Source organism: Neofelis nebulosa, chromosome 17 (assembly GCF_028018385.1).
Source record: "Neofelis nebulosa isolate mNeoNeb1 chromosome 17, mNeoNeb1.pri, whole genome shotgun sequence".
In the NCBI taxonomy this organism is placed as follows: domain Eukaryota; kingdom Metazoa; phylum Chordata; class Mammalia; order Carnivora; family Felidae; genus Neofelis; species Neofelis nebulosa.
In genome coordinates this window covers 58281021-58307393 of record NC_080798.1, presented here as the reverse complement: position 1 = coordinate 58307393, position 26373 = coordinate 58281021, and the positions used below count along the sequence as shown (strand labels likewise).

Genomic DNA, 26373 nt, shown 5'->3' with positions numbered 1-26373 from the left:
CTGCGCAAGCGCGGCGCCGCTGACCCCCGCGGGGTTCACTTCCGGGGGTCGCGCCGCCCGGCTCCCCAGGCAGGGCTCTGCGCTCTCGTGTCTGCTCGGCGGCTGCCTCCCTCAGACCGGGCCGGCGGGACGTGCCCGAGCCGAGCCGCGGGGCCCGCTCCGGCCCGGCCATGAGCGCGGCCGCATGATGCGTCCCTGCCTCGGCCGCTGCAGTCGCCGCCGCCGCCGCCGCAGGCCGGGAGGAGCCGCAGCGCCGGGCGACCCCGCCCGGGCCTCGGGTGAGTGCGGCGGGCCGGGCCGGGCCGGGCCGGGGCCGGGCGGGCTGCTCACACCCCGGCCTCCCGGCCACTCCCGGTCCCCGGCCCGCCCTTCCTTCGGCCCCCCCTGCGCCCTCTCCTCCGGACGCCGCGCTTCTGCGACCTTCCCGAGCTCCTCGGGGGCACCTCTGTGCCACCTCTGTGCCTGCGCTTGCCTTCCCTTCCAGGTGTCTCCTGTCACTCTTGATCTCTCGGGATACGGCCCGAATCGCAGCCCCAGGTTTTCGCCTGACCTTGGGCGTGACACTTAGCTCTCCCGAGCCGCGGTTTCCCCCTCTCATAAACTAATAACGGGGTTGTTGTTAGAGCCAAAAGAGAGAGTGGCTATAAAACCTTTCCGTAACCTGTAAAGAGTGCTTTATAGCCAGGCATTACAAAGGGCTTTCTTGAACTTCGCCCGTGGCTTCTCGAATGCTCCTGTTCTCCCCTTCTTTCTGAAAAGTTTGAATCATTCTCCCATTCTTCGCCCATCTTCCTGATGATCTTCCCTTCCCCCAATCAACGATCTTTGGCGGGGGGGGTGGTTGCCGGACTGGGCATCTGGGGCGATCAGGTCAGCCTTCAGGACAACGTCTGCGTCTTTTCTTGCAGCCAAGGTTCATCCGTCCCGAGGCGTCATTGCTGCTGGAACTAAGTCTCTCTGCTGTTGGACCGACACACTTTGCTAGCTTACCAGTAACCGACTCATTATGTTTCCTTTCGTGATCAGTTGTGCATTGAGTCTGCTTAGTGTCTGTCCGTGCTGCTCATGTATGTATCTGTTTCACGCTTACCGTCTCAGGTGGTCTAGAAACCTGGATCAATATACAGTTCTCCCTACACTCTTCCCCTCACAGAGGAGGAGTTTCATCTCTTTGTTGTACAACCTGAACTCACCTACAGTCACCTTTCAAGAGGTCACCTTGTTAAGCTTGCTGGTTAGGAAGTCAGAACTCGACTAAAGGGAAAAGCTCTTGGGGTATTTGAACAAATGGGGTGGAACAGAAGTGTGGAATTGCATTCCTTGAACACCCTGGGAGGTGTTCGAGGTAGAAGGGTTCGGGTTATTGAGGTTACTTGGGCGTCGTGTATTTCTGGGAGTTAGACGGGTGGGTTCACCTTGACTTTCGAGGACAGGATGACGCGAAAGGTAGCTTCGGAAAGAATTCGTTCGACAGCCATCGGAAGGAACTCTTCGCACGGATGTCTCAGCTCAAAGCAAAGGGCGTAAGACGCGTACAGAAATATTCCTGCTACCAGTGGCTCAGAGCCCGCCTCAGGTTCCAGTGAGCAAATTGGATCGTTGCAGCCGTGCTAATCCATACATTATAAAAGCAGAAATCCCCTTCTAGAAAAGGACAAGTGTTAGCAGGAACGGAACGAAAAGGAACTTCATTAAGAGCAGTCTGGATTCAGACAAAAGTATGGATACGTTTCTGCTTTCTTACTGAAAGTGTTACCTGCAGGCTCGAGACTCTTACCGATAGTATCGTTTTCCGTAACTTGAGGCAATGGGACTAGAAATAAGTTTGCATTGGAACCTAATGTTTGGAATGAACTGAGAAGTCGTTTTCCTGATGATCTGAGAGCTTCCCGGCTCCACTGCAGGCGGGACAAGGCTACAGATCATCTACCGGATAATTTTCCAGAAGTGGCTCCTAGGGATTATGTTTCTTAAATATAGTGTTTTTAATTATAAAAATAATACAGCTCGGGGTGTCTGGGTGGTTCAGTCGGTGAAGCGTCCGACTCTTGGTTTCAGCTCAGGTCACGATGTCATCGTTCGTGAGCTCGAGCCTCCCTCTGTTTCTGCCCCTCCCCCACTCTCTATCGCTCTCAAAAAAAATAGTAAGTTAACTTAAATAATACAGCTTATTTTGTATAAAAAGTCAAACACTAGAGCAGAGCATAAAATGTGAACACTCATTGTACTCCCTTGTGTCCCCAAAGCCAGTGTCCAGGGTCAGTATTCACAACTGGCCGCATGACCATTCAGCTGCGGCATCTGAGACGTGGTTAGGTCGACTGTGAGAGTGGGTCACTTCCAGAGTTTAGAGGGAACAGTCCTGTCAGACCACCCTCGCTTCTGACACCAGCTGCAAGTTTTGGGGTTCTCAAAACCACCTTCAGTTTTGATTGTTATTGAGAAGGACTCACGGAACTTGCGGAAAGCTGTTAGGGCACAGTCGAGGCTTTTTTACAGGTAAAAGATAAAGATTAAAATCAGCCAAGGGAAGAGGCTTCTGGCTCAGAGTCTGAGGAGGGAGCCAGGGTGAAGCTCGGGTCTTCTCTCTCGGATCCAGAATGTGTCCCATTCCTCGCATTGATGGGACGGCTCGCACGCGCGGGGCACTCCCAGCCAGGGAAACTCAGAGGAGCCATGGTGTTTCGAGTCCTCTTTGGGGTTCCCTTCCATAAGCATAATTGGGTGATTCATCAGTTGCCATGCTGATACTGTGTGCCCCAGAGCCCCCCTCGGAGCCACCTTGTTGGTCTCAATGGCGTGGCCAGCTCCCACCCGAAATCAGACTGTCAGCCGAGGACAAAGGCCAGACCTCCTTTTGGGCAAGGTTAAACTTTTTATTACACAGGACCCTTCCTTCTTTCATGGTCCCTTTCTACTTAAAAATACACTCTTTTGCTTTACCACTGATGAGTGGCTACCTTCTGGAGCATGGAGGAGACAGAGGCCACTGGGAGAATTCGCTCAACCTTGATTTTTTTTTTCCTAGCTAAAATATCTCCCAATGTCCATCAGTCTTTTTCTTTCCTTTACCTCTGAGGAAGAGAGAATCCCTCTTCCCATTAACTGTGTGTCTGTTCTTTGGTCAGCCTGTTTCGGGACCGGCATTCAGTCATTTCCTCTTACTTTTGCCTCTTTGATTTTTTTTCTCCTTCACTGACTGCTTTGCCTCTGTCTACAAACATGTCTTTGTCTTGCTAATCTTAGCTCTGCTTACCACTGAGTTTTGTTCCGTTCTTGGAAAACCTTGTTAGAATCCTACTGTCTAATAAAATCCAGATCCTAATGGGCCCAAGATAATGCCTCACGTTGGCACGGCATCTTACAGTTTGGAAAACAATTACGTCATCCTACAATCCCCTGTATATAGCGGGGGCTTGGTAAGTGCTTGATTAATGGGTAATTTGGCTGAGCAGAGGATGAGATTCCTCAAGTTGGAGGAGACAGCAGGAACAGAAGCACAGAGGGGCACCGTGTGGAAGAGAGTGTGAGCACCGCGCCTGAAAAGGACGGGGAGCCAGATTCAGTGGGGCCTTGAATGCCATGGGCAAGGCCGAAAGGTTTTGGACCAGACTGACTCTGACGCACCGGGTGATTTTTGGTGATGACTCCTGCAGCTGCATGGAGGGTGGTTGGACCTCGCGACCGACCGTGCAGATTAGGATTCTGCACAGGCACATGCCGGAGGCGAGGTGCCTAAACTTGGTGGTGGGAAAGGAGAGAAGAGAAGGGGCCGAGCCCTAAGCAGGAGGTGTCCTCGAGCCTGTGGGGAGGGGTGGAGGGGTTGTGTGTCTAGAGGGCGAAAGGGACTTAATAAATACCGGTTGCCTGAGGAGTGCTCCCGGTACGTGGGAGGAGAGGAGGGCTCTGTGTTTAGCTGGTGCTTTGGAAAGGGTGCTGTTTGTTTACAGCACCCAGTAAGCAGGGGGCAGGCAGGGTAGAGAGGCCGCCTGTGTCTCTCGAGACAGGCTCTTACAGTATCAGTTCTGTGTTGAAATGTTCTGAATTCTTAGAGTTCCATATTCCCTAATTCACTCTATTCGTTACAGAATGCATTTTCTAACACCAAGTGCCCTGGGAGGCGGTGTTTTTTTTTTTTTTTAATTTTTTTTTTTTTCAACGTTTTTTATTTATTTTTGGGACAGAGAGAGACAGAGCATGAACGGGGGAGGGGCAGAGAGAGAGGGAGACACAGAATCGGAAACAGGCTCCAGGCTCCGAGCCATCGGCCCAGAGCCCGACGCGGGGCTCAAACTCACGGACCGCGAGATCGTGACCTGGCTGAAGTCGGACGCTTAACCGACTGCGCCACCCAGGCGCCCCGGGAGGCGGTGTATTTTAACGGAAGAGCATGGGCTTTGGAGTCAGAACGGCCCCACGTCCACCCTTCACTGGCTGTGAGCTCGGGCAGGTTACTATAGCTGTAAGGCTGCATCTGTTCGTGCCTGAAGTGAGCTCATATTAGGGCCTTGCTCTTAGGCTAGCGGCCGGCTTCGAGGTAATGATGTGTGTAAAGTTCCGGGGTGCACGGGGGGTGCGTAGTGATTGGCCTTTCTGATCTCTTACATTGTCGTTAATTCGCAAACGAGAGCTAGCTACGTTAGCACGTCAGATGTTCCCAGTGTTTTGGATTTGGGCGAGTCTGATGTTGCAAGAGTTCACGTCATGTTAAACAAGGAAACCCTATTTAGGAAGACGTGGAAAGAGCCTGGGATTCGCCAGCCTGATTCAGGTCCAGCCGTTCCCTGGGACAGGACACCTAAGAGAGGTTTGGAACTCTGGTGTTCTTTGTATCTCTGGATTTAGAATTCCTGAGGGTTCGTTTACCTTTTTGGGATCTTTAGAAAAAGCTTTCAGAGACAGGCTGTGGCTCTCGCGCAGGGATAACCGTGAAACCTCTGGGATATCGGTGAGCGCGTCCTTGAGGCCACCTCATCCAGCCCGTGCTCAGGATGACACCCTGGAAATGGAGATTCCCCCAGAAGTGTGGGATTCTCTCCTCCTCCCCTTCTCCCTCTCTCCCCTCAACCCTTCCGCACGTCTCCCCGACTGCTTTTCGCAAGGCTCCCAGACTCCTGACCGCGCCCCCGCCTCCCCCACCCCGGCCAGATCCCACCGCCTCCCCTCCGTGTCCCTGAATCTTCTCGGGCACGCTCCTTGCCCCTCAGCTCACTGCACAGACAGGTGCAGAGTGCGCAGCGTCCTGGGGGTGTGCCGGGACATTGCAGGGCATGTTGCAGCCGCGAGGTGGGGAGGTCAGCAGGCTCCAGGTCAGGTAGAGCTTTAGGCCACAGGGAGGCCTTTGGATGTTACTCTAACGGCAGAGGCCCTCGTTGGGTGGTTTTAAGTAAGGGAGGAGTATGATCTGATTTGTATCTGTGAAACCTTGTTCGGGGTGGGCCATGGGGTGAGGGAGGCAGTGACGGTGGAGACCGACCGGGAGTGCTGGGGAGGCGCCCTGCGGACTGCCTGGGGGAGGGCTCGTGGCCGTGGTTTGGCTGGGCAGGAGGTGGAAGAGGGCAGATTTGGGCTGGTTTTGGAGATGGCGCCCACAGGACTTGCTGGAGGGTTCGATGTGAAGAGGTTGGGGGGGCAGGTGGGGGAAGAGTTCAGTGAAGAGTGACGCCTATGTTTTGACCTTGACAACTAGCTGGAGGAGGTACGCCCTACGGAGCTGCGAAGGTCCGTAAGGGTTTGGTGGACGGAGGGGGTTGTTGGGGAGGATCTACTCGGTGATGTACGGTTCGTTTCGGAGCTTCCCAGATGCGTGTATCATTAGCAGCAGCGTTCGTGGGCCTGAGAGCCCAGAAGGTCCTTTAGAGAGAGCGGAGATAAAGGGAAAACCCAGGGCTGAGCCTGAGCACCGCCACCGAGGCACCTACAAAGAGGAGGACCCAGTAAGAGACTGAAGCATGGCCCGTGGGAAAGAAGGAAAACCCAGCACCGTCCCCGTGCACCCATGAGATTGGCTCCTGGTGGGTGCATTTCTCCATTTGCCATCTATGACCGGCAGCATCCAAGGCCTGTTCTAGAGCGGTTGTGTATTTTAGTGTCGAAGACCTTCCTAGAAACCTTAAATAAGTTTACTTGTCACAGTGTGGATAATGTGCCAGCATATTATTGAGACTTGGCTTGACTTGGCTTAATATTCTGTTGGGTTTTTTCCCCCTTAAATGTTAATATTCTGTTCTTTGGATTCACTAATTTGAGAAGATCGTGGTTTTGTACGGCATACATTATTGGTAGGGTTTGAAAGCACAAACTAAATCTTTCATGATTGCAAAATGATGGAAGGAACGTTCGAGAATGTAATTGCCATAAATACACTACAGCACGTTATGTGGCCACTCCATTCTTTCCTTCTTTCAGCAAGTCCAGCTACGACTCTACGGCCTACAGTCCTCCGCTCCACCCTGGCTCACTTAGCATCCAGGATGAAGGTTGATGCCCTGGGACAGACGTACTAGACCTTTCCCCTTCACGTCCTTTCAGGTCGCAGCCTGTTTGCACAGCCACGTGCTGGAACTTATTTTTATCCCGAAGGGCCCCTCTGCCGAGCTCTTGGAACTGCCCTGTTGATCCAGCCTCCGTCCGACCTGGCCACCTTGTCACTTCCTCCAAACCCGGTTCTTAGTCTCACCAGGACCTCCAGCTCCTTAGAATTTTCTGCCAACTGGCTTGTCAGGCTTCTCCCCTTCCTCCTGCATTCCACGACGGGTCATTTCATTTAAATTTTTTTTTTTTTCAACGTTTTTTATTTATTTTTGGGACAGAGAGAGACAGAGCATGAACGGGGGAGGGGCAGAGAGAGAGGGAGACACAGAATCGGAAACAGGCTCCAGGCTCCGAGCCATCAGCCCAGAGCCTGACGCGGGGCTCGAACTCACGGACCGCGAGATCATGACCTGGCCGAAGTCGGACGCTTAACCGACTGCGCCACCCAGGCGCCCCCCACGACGGGTCATTTCAGCTCAGGCCTTGCCTTTGACACCTGTTTGACACCTGGTTTTCCATCGAATCATCGGTCATCGTGGCTACTCTCCAGCCCCGCGTAAGCCTTTGGGTGCTGAGCTGGGCTCTTGGACGGCAGAGCAAAGCAGTCCCATCACGTTGTTAGAAAGTGGGGGTCTGCGGCACCTCGTGGGCCCACCACTCGCTCGGCTGCTCTCCCTGCAGCAACCGTTCCCCGATCTCAGTGGCTTCCTGCACTTGTAACACCCACAGCCCACTGGTTACTCTTTGCTCAGAAAACAGTGCTGTGGGGTGTGAACGGCTCTAGCTTCAGCCCATCTCCATGGTTTTCCATAGACCCCCTGCCCCACCGTTGCTTCCTCCTTCTCAGGAAGGGGGATCGTCCCCCCGAGTCTGCAAACTTGGACCCTCATCCTTTCAAAACACAAAGGTGCAGCGAGCCTAAATTACTTTTGTAGTGGCAAGAAAAGTTCAGCGAAGTACAGAATTAGAAAGAAAAAAGAAACAGGAGTAAGCATGGCGAGGCCTCTTAGCTTATGTTTTCTTGGTTTGATATCTTAATTGGCTCAGCTGAACATAAATATTTCATTCTGTTTCCATTAAATCACTTCGGGGGCCGTGGTAGGCTTTTAAAAGCGTGGCATTGTCAAACCAAGATGCACTTTGGTGACACCTGCGTGGAGCCCCTGCGGGTCCAAGGCGGCCCGTGTGCAAACGGGGACCCTGCACAGCCCGGGTTTGACCGCGCAGGCTACTTACATGTGAATTTTTTTGATACGGTATATAATACCATAAATGTGTTTTCTCTTATGACTTTAACACTTTTTCTCGTGCTTCGTCATAAGAATACGTACAAAAATTGTGTTCGTTGGCTGTTACCGTCATCGTGAGGCTTCAGATCAACGGTGGGCTGTTAGGAGTTCGATCTCGGGGGACTCCGAAGTTACCCACAGGTTTTTGACTGTCTGTGGGGATGGCGTCCCCAACCCCGTGTTATTCGAGGGTCCGCTGTTCCTGTTTAGGATTACCGTAGCGTATGAGATGGTGCGCGAGAGCGGAAACTGAGAAACAGAATCCCCTCTGCTTTTCCTTCCAGCCGCGCAGATCCTGGACTTACCGGCACTTCTGGAAAGCGCTTCTCTAATTTTCTCACCACCCACTCTCCCGGCTCGTGGCCCTGGACTGAACCTGCCAGGGCGAGATCCCTGAGGGGCTCCTCCAGTGTCCGCTTCGGTGGGGCTGACTGCTCTGGCCTGCCTGCTCTTCCCCGGCCCTTCTGGCGCCCTTGCTGGCCCTTTGGACCCCTTCCAGGGCTCTAGCCCCACACTTCTGTGGCCCCTCGGGTGGTCACGTCCGTTCCCCCTTTGCTCGTCCCCTCTGTGCTGGGGTCTGTAGGTCGGGGCAGGGGGAGGGCGGAGGATTGTCCTCCAGTGTGTTCCACAGGTGCCTGTAAGTCTGTGAGTCCCAGTCTCGGGCTCTCTCCCTGAGTCTGCAGCTCCTGCGTTGCGGAAGAAGCGGCCGGGGCAGCAGTGTTTCCGAGTCCCTGTCGCGTCCTTGTATGGTGCCCCATGCTGTCGGTCCCTGCTATGCTCTTTCTTCCTGGGCCTGGCTGTGAGATAGGGGCGCACGGGCCCTGCCCCCTCTTGGCCCCGGCCTGCGCCTTCTCTGCTCTCGGCCGCAGCAGCCTCCTTCCACCCAGGTCTCACCTTGTTGCCAATTACATTTTATTTTATTTTTTAATTTTTTTTAAAATTTTTTTTTTTTTTAACGTTTTTTATTTATTTTTGGGACAGAGAGAGACAGAGCATGAACGGGGAAGGGGCAGAGAGAGAGGGAGACACACAGAATTGGAAACAGGCTCCAGGCTCCGAGCCATCAGCCCAGAGCCTGACGCGGGGCTCGAACTCACAGACCGCGAGATCGTGACCTGGCTGAAGTCGGACGCTTAACCGACTGCGCCACCCAGGCGCCCCAATTTTTTTTTTTTTTTTAACATTTATTTATTTTTGAGACAGAGACAGAGCACGAACGGGGGAGGGTCAGAGAGAGGGAGACACAGAATCTGTAACAGGCTCCAGGCTCTGAGCTGTCAGCACAGAGCCTGACGTGGGGCTTGAAGTCACGGACCGCGAGATCATGACCTGAGCCGAAGTCGGCCGCCTAACCGACTGAGCCACCCAGGCGCCCCGCCAATTACATTTTAAAGCATCTGTTTACAAAGTACTGGTGCCTCCCATTCCAGCGGAATGAGTCCAGGCTTCCAGACTCCTCCACGGGCCGTTCTGAGCACCTTGGAAGTGGCCCCGGTCTGCCCGTCCCCTCTGCCTCTCCCCGCCCTCCTTCTCCCCAGGCCTGAGGCCCCGTAGCACGCCGTGTGCCTCTCCCACCCGGGTCTTCTCACACTGTTCTCTCCTGTCTGGGCCCTGCCTGTTGTCACGGCCCACCACGCGATCCCCTTTCTTTCTTTATGCTTTTTCTGGCTCCCCCAGACAGAATTAGCCCCCGTCCTCCCTCTCACTCGTCACACTTGGCTCCTAATTTGGGGGTAACACTTAGCATATTATTTACCAGCCCGATTGCCACCTCTGCTGGTCTGTGAACTCCTGTGGGCTAAAGCTCCTGTCTGTGCTGGTGCATCGGGGGCCTGGTGTAGAGGGGATGGTGTTGGAACCGCCCCCCCTCCCCCCCCCCGCCCCCTGCCACGTTTGAATTAAGTAGATCTTTCATGGCTTGTGTTTGCTTCATATGCTGCTTCTGTGCCTGAAGCAGAGAGTTGCTTATTCCTGCTTTTTATAGGTCATCAGTGGGTGTATGAATACTAAAGCCATAATGAGTTTAAACAGCATTGTAATATAAACATGAATACCAGACTCTAGGGTAGACCTTCTTTTTATTGCAATAGAGAAAGTAATTATATCATGATTTTTTTTTCTTTAGATTTTATTTTTTTAAGTACTCTCAACACCTAGCATGGGGCTCACACTCAAAACTCCGAGATCGAGAGTCACACGCTCCACTCGCCGAGCCAGCAGGCGCCCCTCTTGATTCTTTTTTGTAGTAGCTCATCACCAAGGAATACTGATGTCTTTCGTTCATTTGTTTTCAGTTTGTATTTGAGAACACAGTTTCTGTTTATAGCCAAGGTAAAAAGCAAGGGAAGAGGCCAAGAACTTTGTCTGAAGGGACGTCTTGTCAGAGACGTCTTGGCTCCTGAGCGCAGCTTCTGGAGGAAACATCTGGCTGGAGCTTGGCTTCACTTGGCCTTTCCCACCCGGCACATGAACTCGCACTGGTTATTTTCCTCCTGGTCATTCTTTTAGTGAAGCGGAATGAATGTATGATGAAATGTACAATTTTAAGCGCACTGTTGATTGTTGGCTGTTTTTTTTTAATTTTTTTTTTTTTAATGTTTATTTTTGAGAGACTGAACGTGAGTGGGGGAGGAGCAGAGAGAGAGGGAGACACAGAATCCAAAGCAGGCTCCATCCAGGCTCTGAGCTGTCAGCACAGAGCCCGACGCGGGGCTCGAACTCACGAACCGCGAGATCGTGACCTGAGCCGAAGTCGGACGCTCAACCGACTGAGCCACCCAGGTGCCCCGACTTTTGTCTTGACAGATGCTATGTCCCTCTCAGGATCCGGGGCATTTCCAACAGCTGAGAAGGTACCTTTGGCTCTTCTCAGTCATTCCCCTTGTGTTCAAACCCACTTTGAATTCTTTCAAAATAAATTCATGTTGCCTGGTTTCAAGGGCCATGTAGATGGCAGAACATTTTTTTTTTTAATTAATGTATTTATTTTTTAATGTACATCCAAATTGGTTAGCATAGAGAGAGCAACGATTTCAGGAGTAGATTCCTTAAGCCCCTTCCCCATTTAGCCCATCCCCCTCCCACCACGCCTCCAGCAGCCCTCTGTTCTCTATATTTAAGAGTCTCTTATGTCTTGTCCCTCTCCCTATTTTTATATTAGTTTTGCTTCTCTTCCCTTCTGTTCATCAGTTTTGTATCCTAAAGTCCTCATATGCGTGAAGTCATAGGATAATTTGTCTTTCTCTGACGAAATTTCACTTCGCATAATCCCCTCCAGTTCCAGCCACGTAGTTGCAAATGGCAAGATTTCATTCTTTTTGATCGCCGAGTAATACTCCATTGTGTATATATACCACGTCTTCTTTGTCCATTCGTCCATGGAGGGTCATTCGGGCTCTTCCCATACTGTGGCTGCTGTCGACAGTGCGGCTGTAAACATGGGGGTGCATGTGGTCCTTCGGAACAGCACACCTGGATCCTTTGGGTAGATACCTAGTTTAATTTGTTTGGATAAATACCCAGCAGTTGCCGGGTCGCAGGGGAGTTCTAGTTTTAGTTTTTTGAGGAACCTCCAAGCTGTTTTCCAGAGAGGCTGCATCAGGCTTGCATTCCCGCCAACGATGCAAAAGAGATCCTCTTTCTCCGCATCCTCGCCAGCATCTGTCGTTGCCTGAGTTGTTCACGTGAACCATTCTGACAGGTGTGAGGTGGTATCTCGGTGGGTTTTGATTTGTCTTCCCCTGATGAGGAGTGACGTGGAGCATTTTTTCATGTGTCGGTTGGCCATCTGGATGTCTGCTTTGGAGAAGTGTCTATTCATGTCTTCGGCCCATTTCTTCACTGGATTGTTTGTTTTTTGGGTGTGGAGTTTGATGAGCTCGTTATAGACTTTGCACACTAACCCTTTATCTGACACGTCGTTTGCAAATATCTTCTCCCATTCCGTCGGTTGCCTTTTAGTTTTGCTGATCGTTTCCTTCGCTGTGCAGAAGCTTTTTATGTTGATGAGGTCCCGATGGTTCGTTTTTGCTTTCGTTTCCCTTGCCTCCAGAGACGTGTTGAGGAAACAGTTGCTGTGGATGGCGGAAGGTTTTTGGGATTTAGCCACGTTGTTGCAGGTGTCACTAGTTTTTTTCCCTCCTTGTTGCTGAGAAGTGTGCCGTCGCAAGAACGTGCCATAGTTTGTCTATTCGCCTCCTGGTGCTGGCTATTTGGATAGTTTCTAGTCCGGAAGATTATGAATAAAGCTGCGTGAACGGTGCTGTCCATGTTTGCGTTCACATTCAGCGTTCTTGGGTAAATATCTCGAAGTGGAATCGTTGAGTCATAGGGTGGGTGTTGAACTGGGAGAAAGTGCCAGGCCGCTTTTCTTTTCGAAGGGGCTGCTGCGTTGGCTCCTTTTTAAAATATATACAAGTAATTGGGGATTTGGTCTCATTGTAGAGATGCTGCTCTAAACGGGACGCCTGAGCAGTCTTGTATTTTGCAAAGCCAGCTTTACTTTAAAACATTGTTGGGGGGCGCCTGGGGGGCGCAGTCGGTTAAGCGTCCGACTTCAGCCAGGTCACGATCTCGCGGTCCGTGAGTTCGAGCCCCGCGTCGGGCTCTGGGCTGACGGCTCGGAGCCTGGAGCCTGTTTCCGATTCTGTGTCTCCCTCTCTCTCTGCCCCTCCCCCGTTCATGCTCTGTCTCTCTCTGTCCCAAAAATAAATAAAAAACGTTGAAAAAAAAAATTTTAAAACATTGTTACGTGAGCTTATCTGAAAACAGTTCAAGATATCATTGCATATTAATAGTTGTTGGTTAGCGCATAGCTGTGTGAACAAAGTTACTGTATATAAATACCGTATTTTAAAAGTCTCCCCCCCCCCCCCCCCCCCCGCAATTAGTTTCAGCAGCTTTGGAGTCACGGCCACATTTGTTCCTCAGAAGGGGCTCAGGGCTGGAAAGGTGCTAGGGGACAGTGGCCGGGGTGGAGGTGGGAGGACAGGCAGGGGGGCCGTCGGGTAGGTGCTGAGGGAGAAGTGGCTTCTGAGGAGTCTTGAGGCAGGACAGTGAGCAGCCTCGCTCTGCTCTGGAGCGTCTGTCTGGTGGCAGAGACTGGGGGGCCCCGGGAGAGGCGCCTCCCGCCTCCTGACCCCCAGCCCCTCCTCCTCCCCGACTTGCACGCCAACCTCCCGCTGTCCTAGTCAGGGGTTTTGGTTTCGGAAGACAGCACCGACGGAGGGTTTGCTTGAGCAGAATAATCTATCAGAAGGACACGGGAGAAAGAACGGACAGGCGCTGGGACGGTGGGCCAGCCGACTGTATTTTATGCTCTCTCCTGAGTTCTTTCTCTTTGTCACTTAGCTCTCCTTTTGGGAGAGTTCCTCACTCTCCTGTCCGGTCCTGTTTTTAAAATTCTGTCACCATTTTTATTGTCAGTAACCAGGAAGTTCTCAGAATGTTCCTCTTTTGTTTCACAGATACGATTTCTTATTTCTTCTTAAGTTCTCTCTCTGCCTTTTGCCTGTTCTCTGTTTCTTTCTGGGGCTCTAGCCTTTCACGAGCCCCGTTGTGGGCTTTTTTCAAAACATCTGAGCCACGTGTAAGCCAAAGAATTATGCTGTCCTCCTTGAACGCACACAGTGATGCGTGCCAGTCATATTTCAGAAAGACTGGAAATAAATGGACAGCTCGAAAAAAAAAAAAACGAATGAAAAGATTCGTGCTGGGAATAAAGACTATTTATGTCGGGGGTCCCGCCCACCTTGTTATCTTCAGGCCCTTTTTCTCAGGGCCACGCACGAGTGCTTCTCCAGAGGCCAATTCTGGTTGCCACCCGCGGGTGACCGGGAGCCAGAGGGAGACGCCAAGGGGGGGCGGTCTTTTCCTCCAGTAGGCGGTCCTCACTCGGTTCCCTGTTTCCCTCCCTCCCCGCGGGCCCGGCATCCCTTGTCCAGCACCTCTCCCCTCGTGGTCTGGCTCTCTCCGGTTTTCTCTGTAATTCTCCTGCTGTGGCCGCTAAAACCGTTGTGGGCTTTCGAAACGCAGGCTGGTCGGATGTGGCCTGGATTCTCCCTGGGGATCTTTCTCAAGAGGTTCGGGCTTCTAGACTCGCATTTAATGCTGGGGCAGGCGTAAAGTGAATCACTTCAGAGTTTACTAGTAATGGAAATGCAGAGGAGTGATGACTTCGTCAGGGGTGGTTCCGGATAGCAGAACTTTACGTGACAAGTGTGATGTCGGTTATACAGCTCCCCGAATTAATCACGGCCTAAGAAATGCCGTGTACTTCGGTCGTAAGAGAAGTAACCTTTCTCATCAGATCTTGTTGTCTTTCAGATCCCGTCACGTAGGACACTATGCACCTTCAGATCCTGAAGAAAAGGCGCAAAGTGTTCAAGTAATGCTTCGAGCTCGTTTGTGAGGTGAGCGAGGGGCCCTGTTTGGCCGCGTGGCCACTGCCCCCTTTCTGACGCAGACGCTGACTGCGTTCGTTGACGGGGCGGTTTGTGCGGTATAGACGGTCAGTCTTTGACCTGTGGGCTTCGGCTCGCTCGCCGCCTCTGGAGGGGGCTCCGTGACGCGAACCCGTGAGCGATCGGTGTGGCAGACGAGGTGAGCGCCGGGCGAGAATCAACGGGAAGCGTCGCCCGGATGGCAGTCCCCACACGTCGCGGCGACCCGCCGTGCCACCTGCCGCGTTCTGGGAAACCGCTGTCCCTAACGTGAGCATAAACAGCTCAGGTGCGGCAGCGTGGACGGCATCCCGTTAAATCTGCCGCTAAAGTCAAATGATGACGTGCGCCCCCAGCTCGCCCGTCGCTCGATCGCGCTGCCTCCGGGGTTCCCTCAGAGGTGGCCCTGAGGGGGGAGGGGGCCGCGCCCTCGCCCCGGCGGCTGCAGGCGGTGTCACGTCTGCTGCCCCGTTTCCAGCGTCTGCATGGCTTCTTCACTTCCTCCCCTCCCTTCCTGCGGTGTAAACACAGTGACTCGGCAGAACGCCGGCTCGCGCAGCCGGTGACCGAGAACCCGGTCTAGCCGGCCGCGCCCTGCCGTGTTCAGTGCTTGTTTTCCTGGACACAAAGTGACTTTGGCGGTCAGGTTCTTTTCCCGTGGCCTTCGGCTGGATTTGACAAATGTGGCACGTCGGCGCCCTCCCACGGTGTCCGTGCATCTGCGGCTTCTCCTGCAGGAGCACGCCTGTCACCGGTGCCTTGCCGGGAGGGCCGAGCGGGACGGGCCCAGCGTGCGCCGTGCCTCCGGACGACCCGCCGGGCCCTGCTCTCCGACTGCCCAGACGCGCTCTGGCGCAAGGCTGGCCTGTAGCTTCTTGTCTTGCTGTCCAGCAAGCAAGCACCCGCTCATCTCGGGGAGCGTCCTGCTCGAGGAGTGGCCGTGGAGCAAAACGGATGCTGGTCGCAGGGATTCTCCGGCTTAAGGCCTCGATGTATAGTGACGACGCACTAAGAGTCTTTCGTGGAAATCGCTATGAAACTGCTTAGATCTGAGGAAGGGACTGTCTCTTGGTGTTGCCTCTGCCGAATGACAAACACGCCCTTGCCGGGGGCCCAACAGCCTGCACGTGGCAGATGGGCACACGGGGAGCAGGCCGGACCCTTCATGAGAGCCCGCCAGGGAGGGGAGATGCACAGGAGCTCCCTTAAGGCAGAAGGGGGTCTGCACGCCGCAGGCAGCACCGGTGGGCGGGCCCGGAGAGTTCCAGGGACGGGAGAAGCTTCCAGTCACTGCCCAAAACTGGGCTGCGCCAGGGGTGTGCACCGTCCTCCGGTGGTCACGTCTGGTGCGCCAAAGCCCTCCTCCCAGCGTGCCCCTCTGGGGAACGGTGCCTGTCAGGACGGCTTGCTGGGGGGACAGGGGCGCGGGGAGCTCCTCTGCACTGAGAGGACCCCCGGGAAGGCACGCCGACGGGCCGGAAGGCTGGCTGTGACCTGTCCACGCTCTCTTGGTCTTTAGTTTCTCGTGTGTCGCTCAGAAAACACCTTCAAGCGATGTGTGTCCGACCTGCGAGTGAGGTTATTTTACGGCCTGAGGGAAACTGGGTCTGGTCTCGTGCCCGTGCACTGAGCTGCCTCTTGTCGGCTCGTCCTTGTCATCACTGTGCCGCAGTTGCTTCCGAGGAAGAGCCGTGCCCACCTGTAGGCCCGTGGGGGCCCGGCGGTGCCCTCGCTCCTGCTCCCACGCTGAGCGTCCTCGGGGCCCCTGATGGAAGGCCGTGGGTGTTTCTCCTTCCCGTGCGTGAACACCAAGGCCAAGCGAACCCCCAGCCCCCCTTCCCCACCATGATCACGAGCGCTCAGCCACTCGGGTCGCTGTCGGGGCGGGGCGCGCATTAGCGCGGCAGCCAGAGCCGGCCGAGAAGAGTCCGGGTTTTTCCGGAGTCCCTTCACACCCCGCGCGCTGTCCTGTAGCGGGCAGCGTGGGAGGCACGGGAGAGGCGTCCGAGAACGGCTCAGCGAATGGATTCACGAGAGAACGAGAGTGTTAAGACGTGAAAGCAGAGAGGAGCGCCCTCCAGAAACAGCACAGAGCTCAGGGCGACGGAGGGGACACAGAAGCGCACCGCACGCGGGGGTCCCGAGAGGACGGGGGCCCAGGGCCTCCGCACAGACACGGCCCGGGCCTGCTGGCGAGGGTGGCGGCTGTGGCACGACTCGCTTGGTCTCCACCGCGGCTGGGAGGCTGCATCCGACCTCTTCTTTCCCTTATCTCTGTTCGTCCGTGGCTGTGGCTGGCCGTCGGTGGCTGTGTGCGCCTCGGGGTCACTCGTGCCGTGGGGTGTACTGTGTCATAGGCTGTAAACCAGTCCCCGAGATGAAAGATTTTAAAGTTCAGGTCTTGTTCCGTTGTTAATGTTCTCTTCTGCTGTGTGTGGACTGTCTCGCGAGGTGGTCCGGAGCAGACTAACCCGTCCGGTTTACCAGTGTGCACGTGCCTCCCCCCCCCCCCCCCCCCCCCCGAGCCTCATCAGCTCTGTCCCGTCTCCTAGGGTGCCCGGGGACACCATGCCGTCATCAGGACACCGGCTCCGGGATGTCGAACATCATCCTCTCCTGGCCGAAAACGACAATTACGACTCTTCGTCGTCCTCTTCCTCTGAGGCTGACGTGGCCGACAGGGTCTGGTTCATCCGCGACGGCTGCGGCATGATCTGTGCCGTCATGACGTGGCTCCTGGTCGTCTATGCGGACTTTGTGGTGACTTTCGTCATGCTGCTGCCTTCCAAAGACTTCTGGTACTCTGTGGTCAATGGAGTCCTTTTTAACTGCCTAGCGGTGCTGGCCCTGTCGTCCCACCTGAGAACCATGCTCACAGACCCCGTGAGTACCCACGGTCACCCTTCATCCCCTCTCGTGTCTGGTCGTGGGGCACCACAGACCCTGTGGCGAAGGTGCTGTTCCTCTGGCCTCGGGTTTTTATTAACTCCTGGTACAGACGTGTAGCATTTTTGTGTTGGTTTTGTTTTTTTTTTTTTTTTTTAAGTTTTTTCCTTTATTTTGAGAGAGAGAGAGAGCGTGCGAGCAAAGACAAGGGGAGAAAGGAAGCAGAGGGGGGAGAGAATCCCTAGCAGGTTCCACACTGTCAGCGCGAAGCCCAACGCAGGGCTCAAACGCGTGAACTACGAGGTCATGAGCTGAGCTAAAGTCGAGTCGGACGCTGAACCGACCGAGCCACCCAGGCGCCCCTGTTTCTTTACGTAAAGCGGGTTCCACACCCACCGCGCAACTCAAACTCGTGACCCCGAGATCAGGAGTCACGTGCTTCCCCAGCCGCACCCAACGGGCACCCTGCTTGTTTCATGTCTGAACTGGAGCATAAACATTGCTCAAAGTGGGGTCTCCGTGCAGAAATGAAAATCCATCCCACCGGGCTGTTTGTGCAAATGCAAAGGTGTCCCTGAGTGATTTGTCAAGTCCCTCCTGGTTTAAGTGCTTTGTTTCTCTGCAGATCAGACTGACAGCTGGGAGATCTTGTTCTAGATTTCACCACTTAACCGATCTTTTCCGTTGTCTTTTGACCAGAAGCAACTACTTGAACTTCAGTGGGCTAAACTGAGGTTAGATATGATCTCTAAGTTCTTTCTAGCTTCACAGTTTGCTAATTGTTCTGTAATTACACACAGAAGCCGAGGCTAGCATCTCTTTCTAGCCTGGAGAGGGTCAAGGTCCTGCTTGTCTGTGCGGCAGGGAGGGAGAGCTCCTTAGTGACTGCACTGGTTCCACCAGGTGTGGGTCGTTGACCCGGGAGGAAGTGACTGCGCAAGCCAGGTGTCCTCGGCTCGGGCTCAGGGGTCAGGGAGGGAGCCCGGCCCGGGTGTATATTGTGCGGTGTCGACAAAACCAAGGTGGTGTATTGGGCTCCGTGTGGGAGCGATTTCCCTCAGAATAAAGACCTGACGCCGTGAACTGCCATCGGTCCCCGATGTCCCGAAGGCCGCTGGATTCAGAACCTCTGCGTTGGGGTTGAGGTTCTTTCTCTGAGGTGTGAGACCTCCTCTAGGTCAGCAGAGCGGCTGAGGCCCTTACAGCTCAGCCAGGAGTCCCCTGCAGACCCTGGATCCAGGCTTGCCGCAGAGCCCGGAGGGGACGCGGAGGGCCGCTGTGTAGGGCAGGAGGGCCCGCAGGCTCAGCGGAGACGTTCCGGCCATCGGCGGCGTGCACGGCCGGGTGCTTGTGGTCCCTGTGGAGCTTCATTTGAAAACAGGTTCTTTCGACAGCATTAAAACAGTGGTTTTAAACCTCGGGGGCGGGGGCTCCTGATTTGTGAATTACAGTCTTCAGGGCTCGTGTCTGTTGGTGGCTCTCTCTAAAGAAAAGACTGAGAAGTTAATGTCTTGTACAGATTTTTTTTATAAATGAGATTAGGAGTTTGAGGCTGAAGCGATACTGATCAGTCCGCAGAGGGTGGTTTACGTGGACACTGATGTGACTTTTGCTGTCTGAGCTCAGATCCCGGGGCTTTTCCCTGCTCTGTTCACTCGGTCCCTTGCCTAGTGGGGGTCCTGGGCAGAGGACAGCATTTATAGACCCGGCCGGGTGGGCAGCCGGGAGCGGCACTGTGGGACAAACTCAGATGCGTGGTCTCCCAGCGGCTTTGTAGCCTCACCTCACAGTCTCTGACCACAGCCCAATCTGATGTCCGTCAGAGACTTTGCAAGGGCTCTTTCGTTGCCGTCTGTGTAGCGCAGCCTCCCTCTGGGAGTGAAACCCTGCTCCTGAGCCCTGCGGTCCAGCTCCTATCCCGGCCCCCCTCCTCCTACAGAAAAGGTCTCAACCCTTGGAGCAAGCCCCAAGGAGGCTGGGGGAGGCCGAGGAGAGGTGGTAGAGAGAAGGTGTGGGCAGGACGCTGCGTCTGTCCTGCACGGACACATTCATTTTCCTGGTGGGGTCACTACAGAGAACGTTGGATGCAGTGTTCAGAGGGAGGGCCTTCCAAGGTCAAGGAGGAGTTAGGGGCCTTGGATGTCAGCATTTTAATTCGAATTTAATCCATATACCATAAAACTTATGTTTTTAAAGTGCATAGTTAAGTGGGTCTTATCTGGAGCTGTGAAACCCCCACCATAGTCAGTTTTAGGACATTTTCATCACCCGGGCCTTTGTCTTGAAGCTTCCACTGCACTCTGGAGTTCCCAGCTTGCACCCCTGTGCCTGTTTTCACGTGCTCCCTGCGCCCTGGGAGATCCATAAATGAGTATGTAGGTCTAGGGGAAAGCCCCGTTCTCAGCTGCCCCTTGGCTAGGTCTTGGGGATCCAGAACGCATGACAGGGAGTTGGGATGAGATGGAAAGATACGGGAGAGGGACAGGGACGCAGAATCAGTGTAGGGCCTCCCGAGGCCCCGAGAGCGTTGTCGCCTGCCCAGGGTTCTGGGCCAGGAACCAGAAGAAAGACGCCCTAAACACCAGCTGGGGGCCCCCCCAGCCGTTAAGCCCCGCGTGAGGGCCGTGCGGCTGTCCTTCTGTCAGGAAACAGTCCTGAGGGATCTCTTGGAAAAGAGGGGCGGTTGTTGGGGTGTCTGCTTTTCAGAACGGTACGGCAGTGGGTCACAGTTTTTACTGGGGAAGGGTACATGTCTGTCTCATAAAAATGAAGGCGTGTGGAGTTTTAAAATTGGGTCCCTGGCCTCCTACTATGGAAACACGTGACACTGAACTGTCACCGGGAGCGTGTACGTTGCGGGGTTTGTAAGATCAGTATAGTATTGTGACTACTGGATGGGTGGAGGAAACCTGATTAAAGACTCCAGATTGTGGTATGTAAATCCCCTAAAATTAACATCCTGACTTAAATTTTCAAAGCCAAAATGTTTTGAACCTTTCACTTTTAAATCTTTCTTAAGGAGAAAATTGTAGTGTTAGGAAACACTAGGCTCCTGACCCGAACAGCTTCCCAGTGCTAGGATGGCCAAGGGACAAGTGCTTGTGTGTTGGGAGGTAAACTGAGGAGCAGGGAGGGCTGGGCTCCTCCTGCTGGTGCACGGGTATTAGGTCAGCCCTCGCCCCATGCAGCTTCAGCTCTTGTGCCCGGGCCTCAAGGAGTCCCTCGCCGTCCCCGCCACTGTGTCCCCGCCACTGCTCACTGCTGCCTCGCGTCTCCTCGGATCTGCGCTCCCTCCGCGGCCCCGGCCTGCACTTCCCAATGTGCCTTTCTGCTCGAGGTGCAGGTTCCTTGGCGCTAACCGGTGGGAGAGGGGACCTCGTTCCCACCTTGCCACCGTTAAGAGCCTCCTCCATGCCAGCGGGTCCCCTTTCTTTGTGCGCCCCGCCGTGGCTCCTGGAGTCCCGTCCCGCGGACGTGTGGTCACTGCGCAGCCCCCGGTGACCGCTGCTCGGGCCTCGCTGGCGCTCTGCCTCTTGCCATATTTCACCTTGGCCAGCACGTGGGGCACCCCTGCCACTGCCCTCCCACCGCGGGGCCCTCCCCACGGCCGGCACCAATCCCGTCTCAGGGCCTCACTTGGCAGGTGTGTGTACGTGTGTGTACGTGAGCGCCCGTGGCGAGGCCGGCAGACCCGGGCGCGTTACGCAACCTCGCGGATGGGAGAGAAGGTCCTTCTTGATAGCGTCCCGTGAGGGTTGCCTGGCTGCAGCTGATGGGAAGACTCTGGGCCACTCTGGTCACGTCAGCCCTGCCCGTGAGAGCGCGGTGACAGGGAAGGGTGTCACCCTTCGGGACAGGCAGCGCCCTTGAGTCAGGAAGGCCTGACGAGTAAGCCTCGCCTCCGGCGTATTCTGCGTCAAGCCAGGGAAGACTCAGGTGACTGACCGGTTCAGAAAGGATAAAAAGCTATTTCGAGTTCGTGTGAACGCAGATGCCACTTTTCGTGGGAAGTGACTTCCGGTCCTGCCCGAGGGACGGTCTCATCGCCGCACTTCACGCGGCGGCAGTGGCATCGCGCATCATCGGACGGCATCTCAGACCGCAGCGCGTGCGCTCACTGCTTCTGTTTTTGAGCTTTCCTTCCCTGGAACCAAAATACGTTCTTGTCCCGCCACAGGGGGCAGTGCCCAAAGGAAATGCCACTAAGGAGCACGTGGAGAGTCTGCAGCTGAAGCCCGGGGAGGTGATATACAAGTGTCCCAAGTGCTGCTGCATCAAGCCTGAGCGAGCCCATCACTGCAGGTACCGAAGGCTCCGCCCCGGGCAGCGCCCCCCCACACCCCCTCCCCAGAGCAGCCCCCCGCCCCGAGCAGCCCCCCCACAGCACCCCCTGCCCAGATCAGCCCCCTGCCCCGAGCAGCGCCCCCACAGCACCCCCTCCCCAGAGCAGACCCCCACCCCAAGGAGCCCCCTGCCCCAGAGCAGCCTCCCCAGAGCAGCCCCCTCCCCAGAGCAGCCCCCTGCCCCGAGCAGCGCCCCCACAGCACTCCCTCCCTAGAGCAGACCCCCACCCCAAGGACCCCCCTGCCCCAGAGCAGCGCCCCCATAGCACCCCCTCCCCAAAGCAGCCCCCTCCCCAGAGCAGCACCCCCACAGCACCCCCTCCCCAGAACAGCCCCCTGCCCCGGGGAGCCCCCTCCCCAGAGCAGCCCCCTCCCCAGAGAAGCCCCCCACAGCGCCCCTCCCCAGAACGGCCCCTGCCCTGAGCAGCCCCCCCACAGCACCCCCTGCCCAGAGCAGCCCCCTGCCCCGAGCAGCGCCCCCATAGCACTCCCTCCCCAGAGCAGACCCCCACCCCAAGGAGCCCCCTGCCCCAGAGCAGCCTCCCCAGAGCAGCCCCCTCCCCAGAGCAGCCCCCTGCCCCGAGCAGCGCCCCCACAGCACTCTCTCCCTAGAGCAGAACCCGCCCCAAAGAGCCCCCTGCCCCAGAGCAGCCCCCCACAGTACCCCATCCCCAGAACAGCCCCCTCCCCAGAGCAGCCCCCTGCCCCGAGCAGCCCCCACACAGCACCCCCTGCCCCAAGCAGCGCCCCCACAGCACTCCCTCCCTAGAGCAGACCCCCGCCCCAAGGACCCCCCTGCCCCAGAGCAGCGCCCCCATAGCACCCCCTGCCCAGAGCAGCCCCCTGCCCCGAGCAGCGCCCCCATAGCACTCCCTCCCCAGAGCAGACCCCCACCCCAAGGAGCCCCCTGCCCCAGAGCAGCCCCCTGCCCCGAGCAGCGCCCCCACAGCACTCCCTCCCTAGAGCAGACCCCCGCCCCAAGGACCCCCCTGCCCCAGAGCAGCGCCCCCATAGCACCCCCTCCCCAGAGCAGCCCCCTCCCCAGAGCAGCCCCCCCACAGCACCCCCTCCCCAGAGCAGCCCCCCGCCCCGAAGAGACCCCTGCCCCGGGCAGCCCCCCCATCCCAGAGGAGCCCCCCTACAGCACCCCCTCCCCAGAGCACCCCTGCCCAGAGCAGCCCGTGTTCACCGTGGCCGATACGACAGCCCCTCCTCCAGAGCAGGAGCCCCTTCCCAGAGGCCTCTTCCCAGCACCAAGTTCTGTGCGTCGGATGCGTGGCCTGGGTTGTGTGTTCTCAGCACGTGGAACACCGACAGGTTTCTCCTTTTCAGTATTTGCAAAAGATGTATTCGGAAGATGGATCATCACTGCCCGTGGGTGAACAATTGTGTGGGAGAAAAGAATCAGAGGTTTTTTGTGCTCTTCACTGTGAGTAAAAGTCCTCGCGTGCCGACTCGTGTTGACTTTGTAACTAGAGCCTTGCCCGGAGCAAGCGAATTTATTCTCCCGTCTGACGAGGTTCTCCGGGACCCGCGTGATAAACTGTGCCGCGGTGGGTAGGACGCACCCCGGCAGGTGTGTCTGCACATGTTAGTTTAGGTATTGGACACAGTTTTGTCCTCGCTCCGATGCCGTGAGTCACAGTTGCTAACAGCTGGCCGAAACGCGTCCCGCGTCCATCGTGACCTCGGGTGGGCAGCCGGCAACCGCTGGGACTGATTCTTCCCGTCCTTAATTGTGACTGACGAACGAGACAGGGTCAACACGCCGACGTGGCCTTTGCTCTTAGAATATGTCATCGCTCCCTGAGTGCTAATCGGCTTCTGTCTTGTTCCAGATGTACATAGCTCTGTCCTCAGTCCACGCTCTGATCCTCTGTGGCCTCCAGTTCATTTCCTGTGTCCGAGGGCAGTGGACCGGTAAGCTCGGCGTGGGTTTCTTTCCCACAAGTGCCCGCCGTCAGGCGGAAAGGGAAAAGCTACAGGAATTGACAAGTTCCTTTAGGAAGGAATACGGGTTTTAACACCCCTGTTTTGCTCGTGGATCGAAGCCACGTGCACAGAATCGTCCTTCCTCAGTCCAGAAGTAGTTGGTGCTGAGTCGCTCTGCAGAATGGGAGCCTGCCTGGAAGTCCGCATCCTCCCACCAAACCTTGCGTTTGCTTTCTGGTCAGCCAGCTGGGGGTTGTTCCGTGTGGTCCTCGCGTCACTGGACCCCCAAAGCACAGCGCAGCAGGAGCGAGTCAGGTGGGCGCTGACTGCCGCGCCCCAGACCGGCCAGCAGGTCAGACAGACTCACCCCCGGGGGGCCTGCGGGGCTGTCCCCTCCCCTAGCTCTCGCTGAAGGTCAGTACGCAGTTGAGCGTGCACGTGCAGTCTTGGCAGGAACCTTGGGTGACGGGGAAGCTGACCTAAAGACAGCGGAGTAGATCTGTGCCTGGAGGGGTGGCCGCCCCCGCCCTGTGGTGAACGGCGAACGTGCCCGTTTACGGATGAGCCCTTCCGTCCGTCCGCGCCGGCTTCGGGGCCGGCACCGCGAGGACGCTCCTGTGCGCAGCCGCTGGGCCGTCCCGTGCTTTGGGGGGCTGCTGTGCTCTGGTGGCCTCTCACGGCCTGCTCTCTCTCGTTCACAGAATGCAGTGACTTCTCGCCTCCCGTGACTGTAATCCTGCTGATCCTCCTGTGCCTTGAGGGTCTTCTGTTTTTCACGTTCACCGCAGTTATGTTTGGTACCCAGATTCACTCCATATGCAATGACGAAACGGTACGCTTCCTTCTCCATTGCGCTCGCCCGGCATTTGGCTTGAGTGAGTGGGAAAGGCCAGCGGCCACAGCGGGTGCGAGTGTACTAACTCGGGAGGTAGGGCCGTCTGGATAAGCTGCGGCGGGCTCCCTGTGTCGGTCATTCCCCTGTCGATGCGCTGTGCAGGTTCAGGGATCAGTTTGATTCGAGAGTCAACAGAGCCAGGCAGAGAGAGCCAGGCCGAGTCCCGGTTTCTAGGAGACCCAGCCCCTAGACCAGCTGAGTGGGGGGCAGGGACCCGATGGCCTTCATGCCTCTGCCCTGGAGGGTCTAGGGCAGACACTGGGTAAAGGTGTGTAACAAACGGAAAGAAGGCCGGTGCCCTGGCCCAGAGGACGCGCTCCGCCCTGCCACCACTATATGCGGGTGGCCCCCGGCCGGCCGTGTCTCATGTTGGTGTGGCCCATGGCTGCGGCCTGGATGCACTCAGGAGGCCGTGGGGCCGGTCCGGCAAGGAGGGTCTGCTCTGCTGACCGCGAGGCCACACGTCACCTGAGCACGTGGCTGTCCCACGGAACCGGATCCCACACTGTGGCGGTTCCTCTGCCGTGACCTTGGGGCCCGACCCGTGCGTGTCGGGGGCTTTGCCGGTGCTGCCTGCCACCCACCTGCTCTCCTTTCTGCCTCCAGGAGATCGAGAGGCTGAAGAGTGAGAAGCCGACGTGGGAGCGGAGGCTGAGATGGGAGGGGATGCGGTCTGTCTTCGGGGGGCCCCCCTCGCTCCTCTGGATGAACCCCTTCGTCGGCTTCCGGTTGGGGCGGCCGCAGACCAGACCCAGGAAGGGAGGCCCAGAGTTCTCCGTCTGAGGCCCGTCGGCGGACGCGAAGGGATTCAGTCGAGTCTGGAAGGGCGGCGGCAGCTCACCTGTGACCAGTAGGGCGAACGGAACCGACAGACCAGATGCCTGCAGCGAGCAGTTTTGTTTGTAGTCACAGATCGCAGACTGTCCACGTCAGCGACGGGGGCCGGTTTCCGCCTGTACAACTAACAGAAGGTACGTGGCCGCGTGAAGAAGTGTCACGACCTTTCTGCACACTTAGGGTTTGGTTCGGGACACTGCATTTTCTAAGAGGTTGTGTGGGGTATTACATGGGTTATTAAAATCCTGTGTCCTAAGCTGCTTTTTTCAGTCATGAGGAGAAAAAAAAAAAAGTCAATCCAGTGAATGAGAATTCTCCAGCTTAACGGTTTCGGGGCGTTCCTGTCGGCCCTGGGATTCATTAGTGCGCGCCCTTGATCGAGGAGGGGCCCTGACACAGAAAACACTTTGGTCTCGATGAGCTCCGACACTTTGCACTGAGTTTGCAAACGATCTGTGCACCGAACGGTGAAGGTGGCCTTCGGCACGCGCCCACTGCCCCGAAGAGGCCGCTTCGACCCTGTCGGCAGCTCTGCGTGTGTGCGCGCGCACGCGTGCTTAAGATGGGCGGTGTTGTTGCGGCGACCTAACAGGTAACGGCTGCGTGCGGCCGGCGAGCTGCTTTCCAGAATCCGAGGTTTCAGGGATGAGGGGAGAGCTGCCTCGGGACCCTTGTCCCCTGGGGCTTGTCATGAATTATGAATGTATTGCATTTTGGAGAATGTCTTGATCCAAAGAACAATCACTCCCATGTGGTCCTTCGTTGCCCTCCGGTTTTGGCTTTATTTTCCAGGTCCCGAGTGCGCGAGGGCCTCGGAACTGATGTTTTTTTTGTTCCAGCCACATCAGGAGTGTCCTAGCGGCACTTCGGTGAGAAGTCTCGCGGCGGCCGGATGCCGCTGCCGGGGGTGGAGGGGGGCGGGCATGGCCACAGACACTCGCAGAGAGACACGGGCGGCACGGAGGACGTGAGGGGACCCCAAGGCAGAGCCCCGGGACCCCCGAGCCTCAGTCACTCGCAGAGTATTCAGGACGGCAACAGCTTTATTTTTTGTATCGTTCATGTTTGTTTTTCCACCCACGTCCCAAGCGATCCAGTAGGACCTTTGGTGCAGAGCTTAAACTTCCATCAGAAAGCAAACAGCTCCCCTCCGTGGGGACTCGCCTTAAACTTGCCCGGTCTGTACCTGTTTTGTGGGACTCCGGAGGAAGCGGTCC

General features: G+C 56.2%; 1 protein-coding gene across 7 annotated transcripts; it reads left to right on the top strand.

Annotated features, from left to right (window-relative positions):
- The first annotated feature begins 61 nt into the window (after window positions 1–61).
- On the top strand, window positions 62–25412 carry ZDHHC7 (zinc finger DHHC-type palmitoyltransferase 7). Of its 7 annotated transcripts, XM_058708183.1 has the most exons (11): window positions 62–278; window positions 909–1067; window positions 4089–4108; window positions 4356–4537; window positions 14148–14233; window positions 16816–17146; window positions 21327–21451; window positions 22825–22921; window positions 23331–23412; window positions 24126–24256; window positions 24926–25412. In XM_058708183.1, the coding sequence occupies exons 6-11, from the start codon at window positions 16832–16834 to the stop codon at window positions 25100–25102; spliced, it is 927 nt and encodes a 308-aa protein (XP_058564166.1). In that variant the 5' UTR covers window positions 62–278; window positions 909–1067; window positions 4089–4108; window positions 4356–4537; window positions 14148–14233; window positions 16816–16831; the 3' UTR covers window positions 25103–25412. The 7 variants fall into 7 exon arrangements, with proteins under 7 accessions (XP_058564166.1, XP_058564164.1, XP_058564169.1 ...); XM_058708181.1 differs by lacking the exons at window positions 4089–4108; window positions 4356–4537; XM_058708186.1 differs by lacking the exons at window positions 909–1067; window positions 4089–4108; window positions 4356–4537.
- Window positions 25413–26373: the final 961 nt, after the last annotated feature.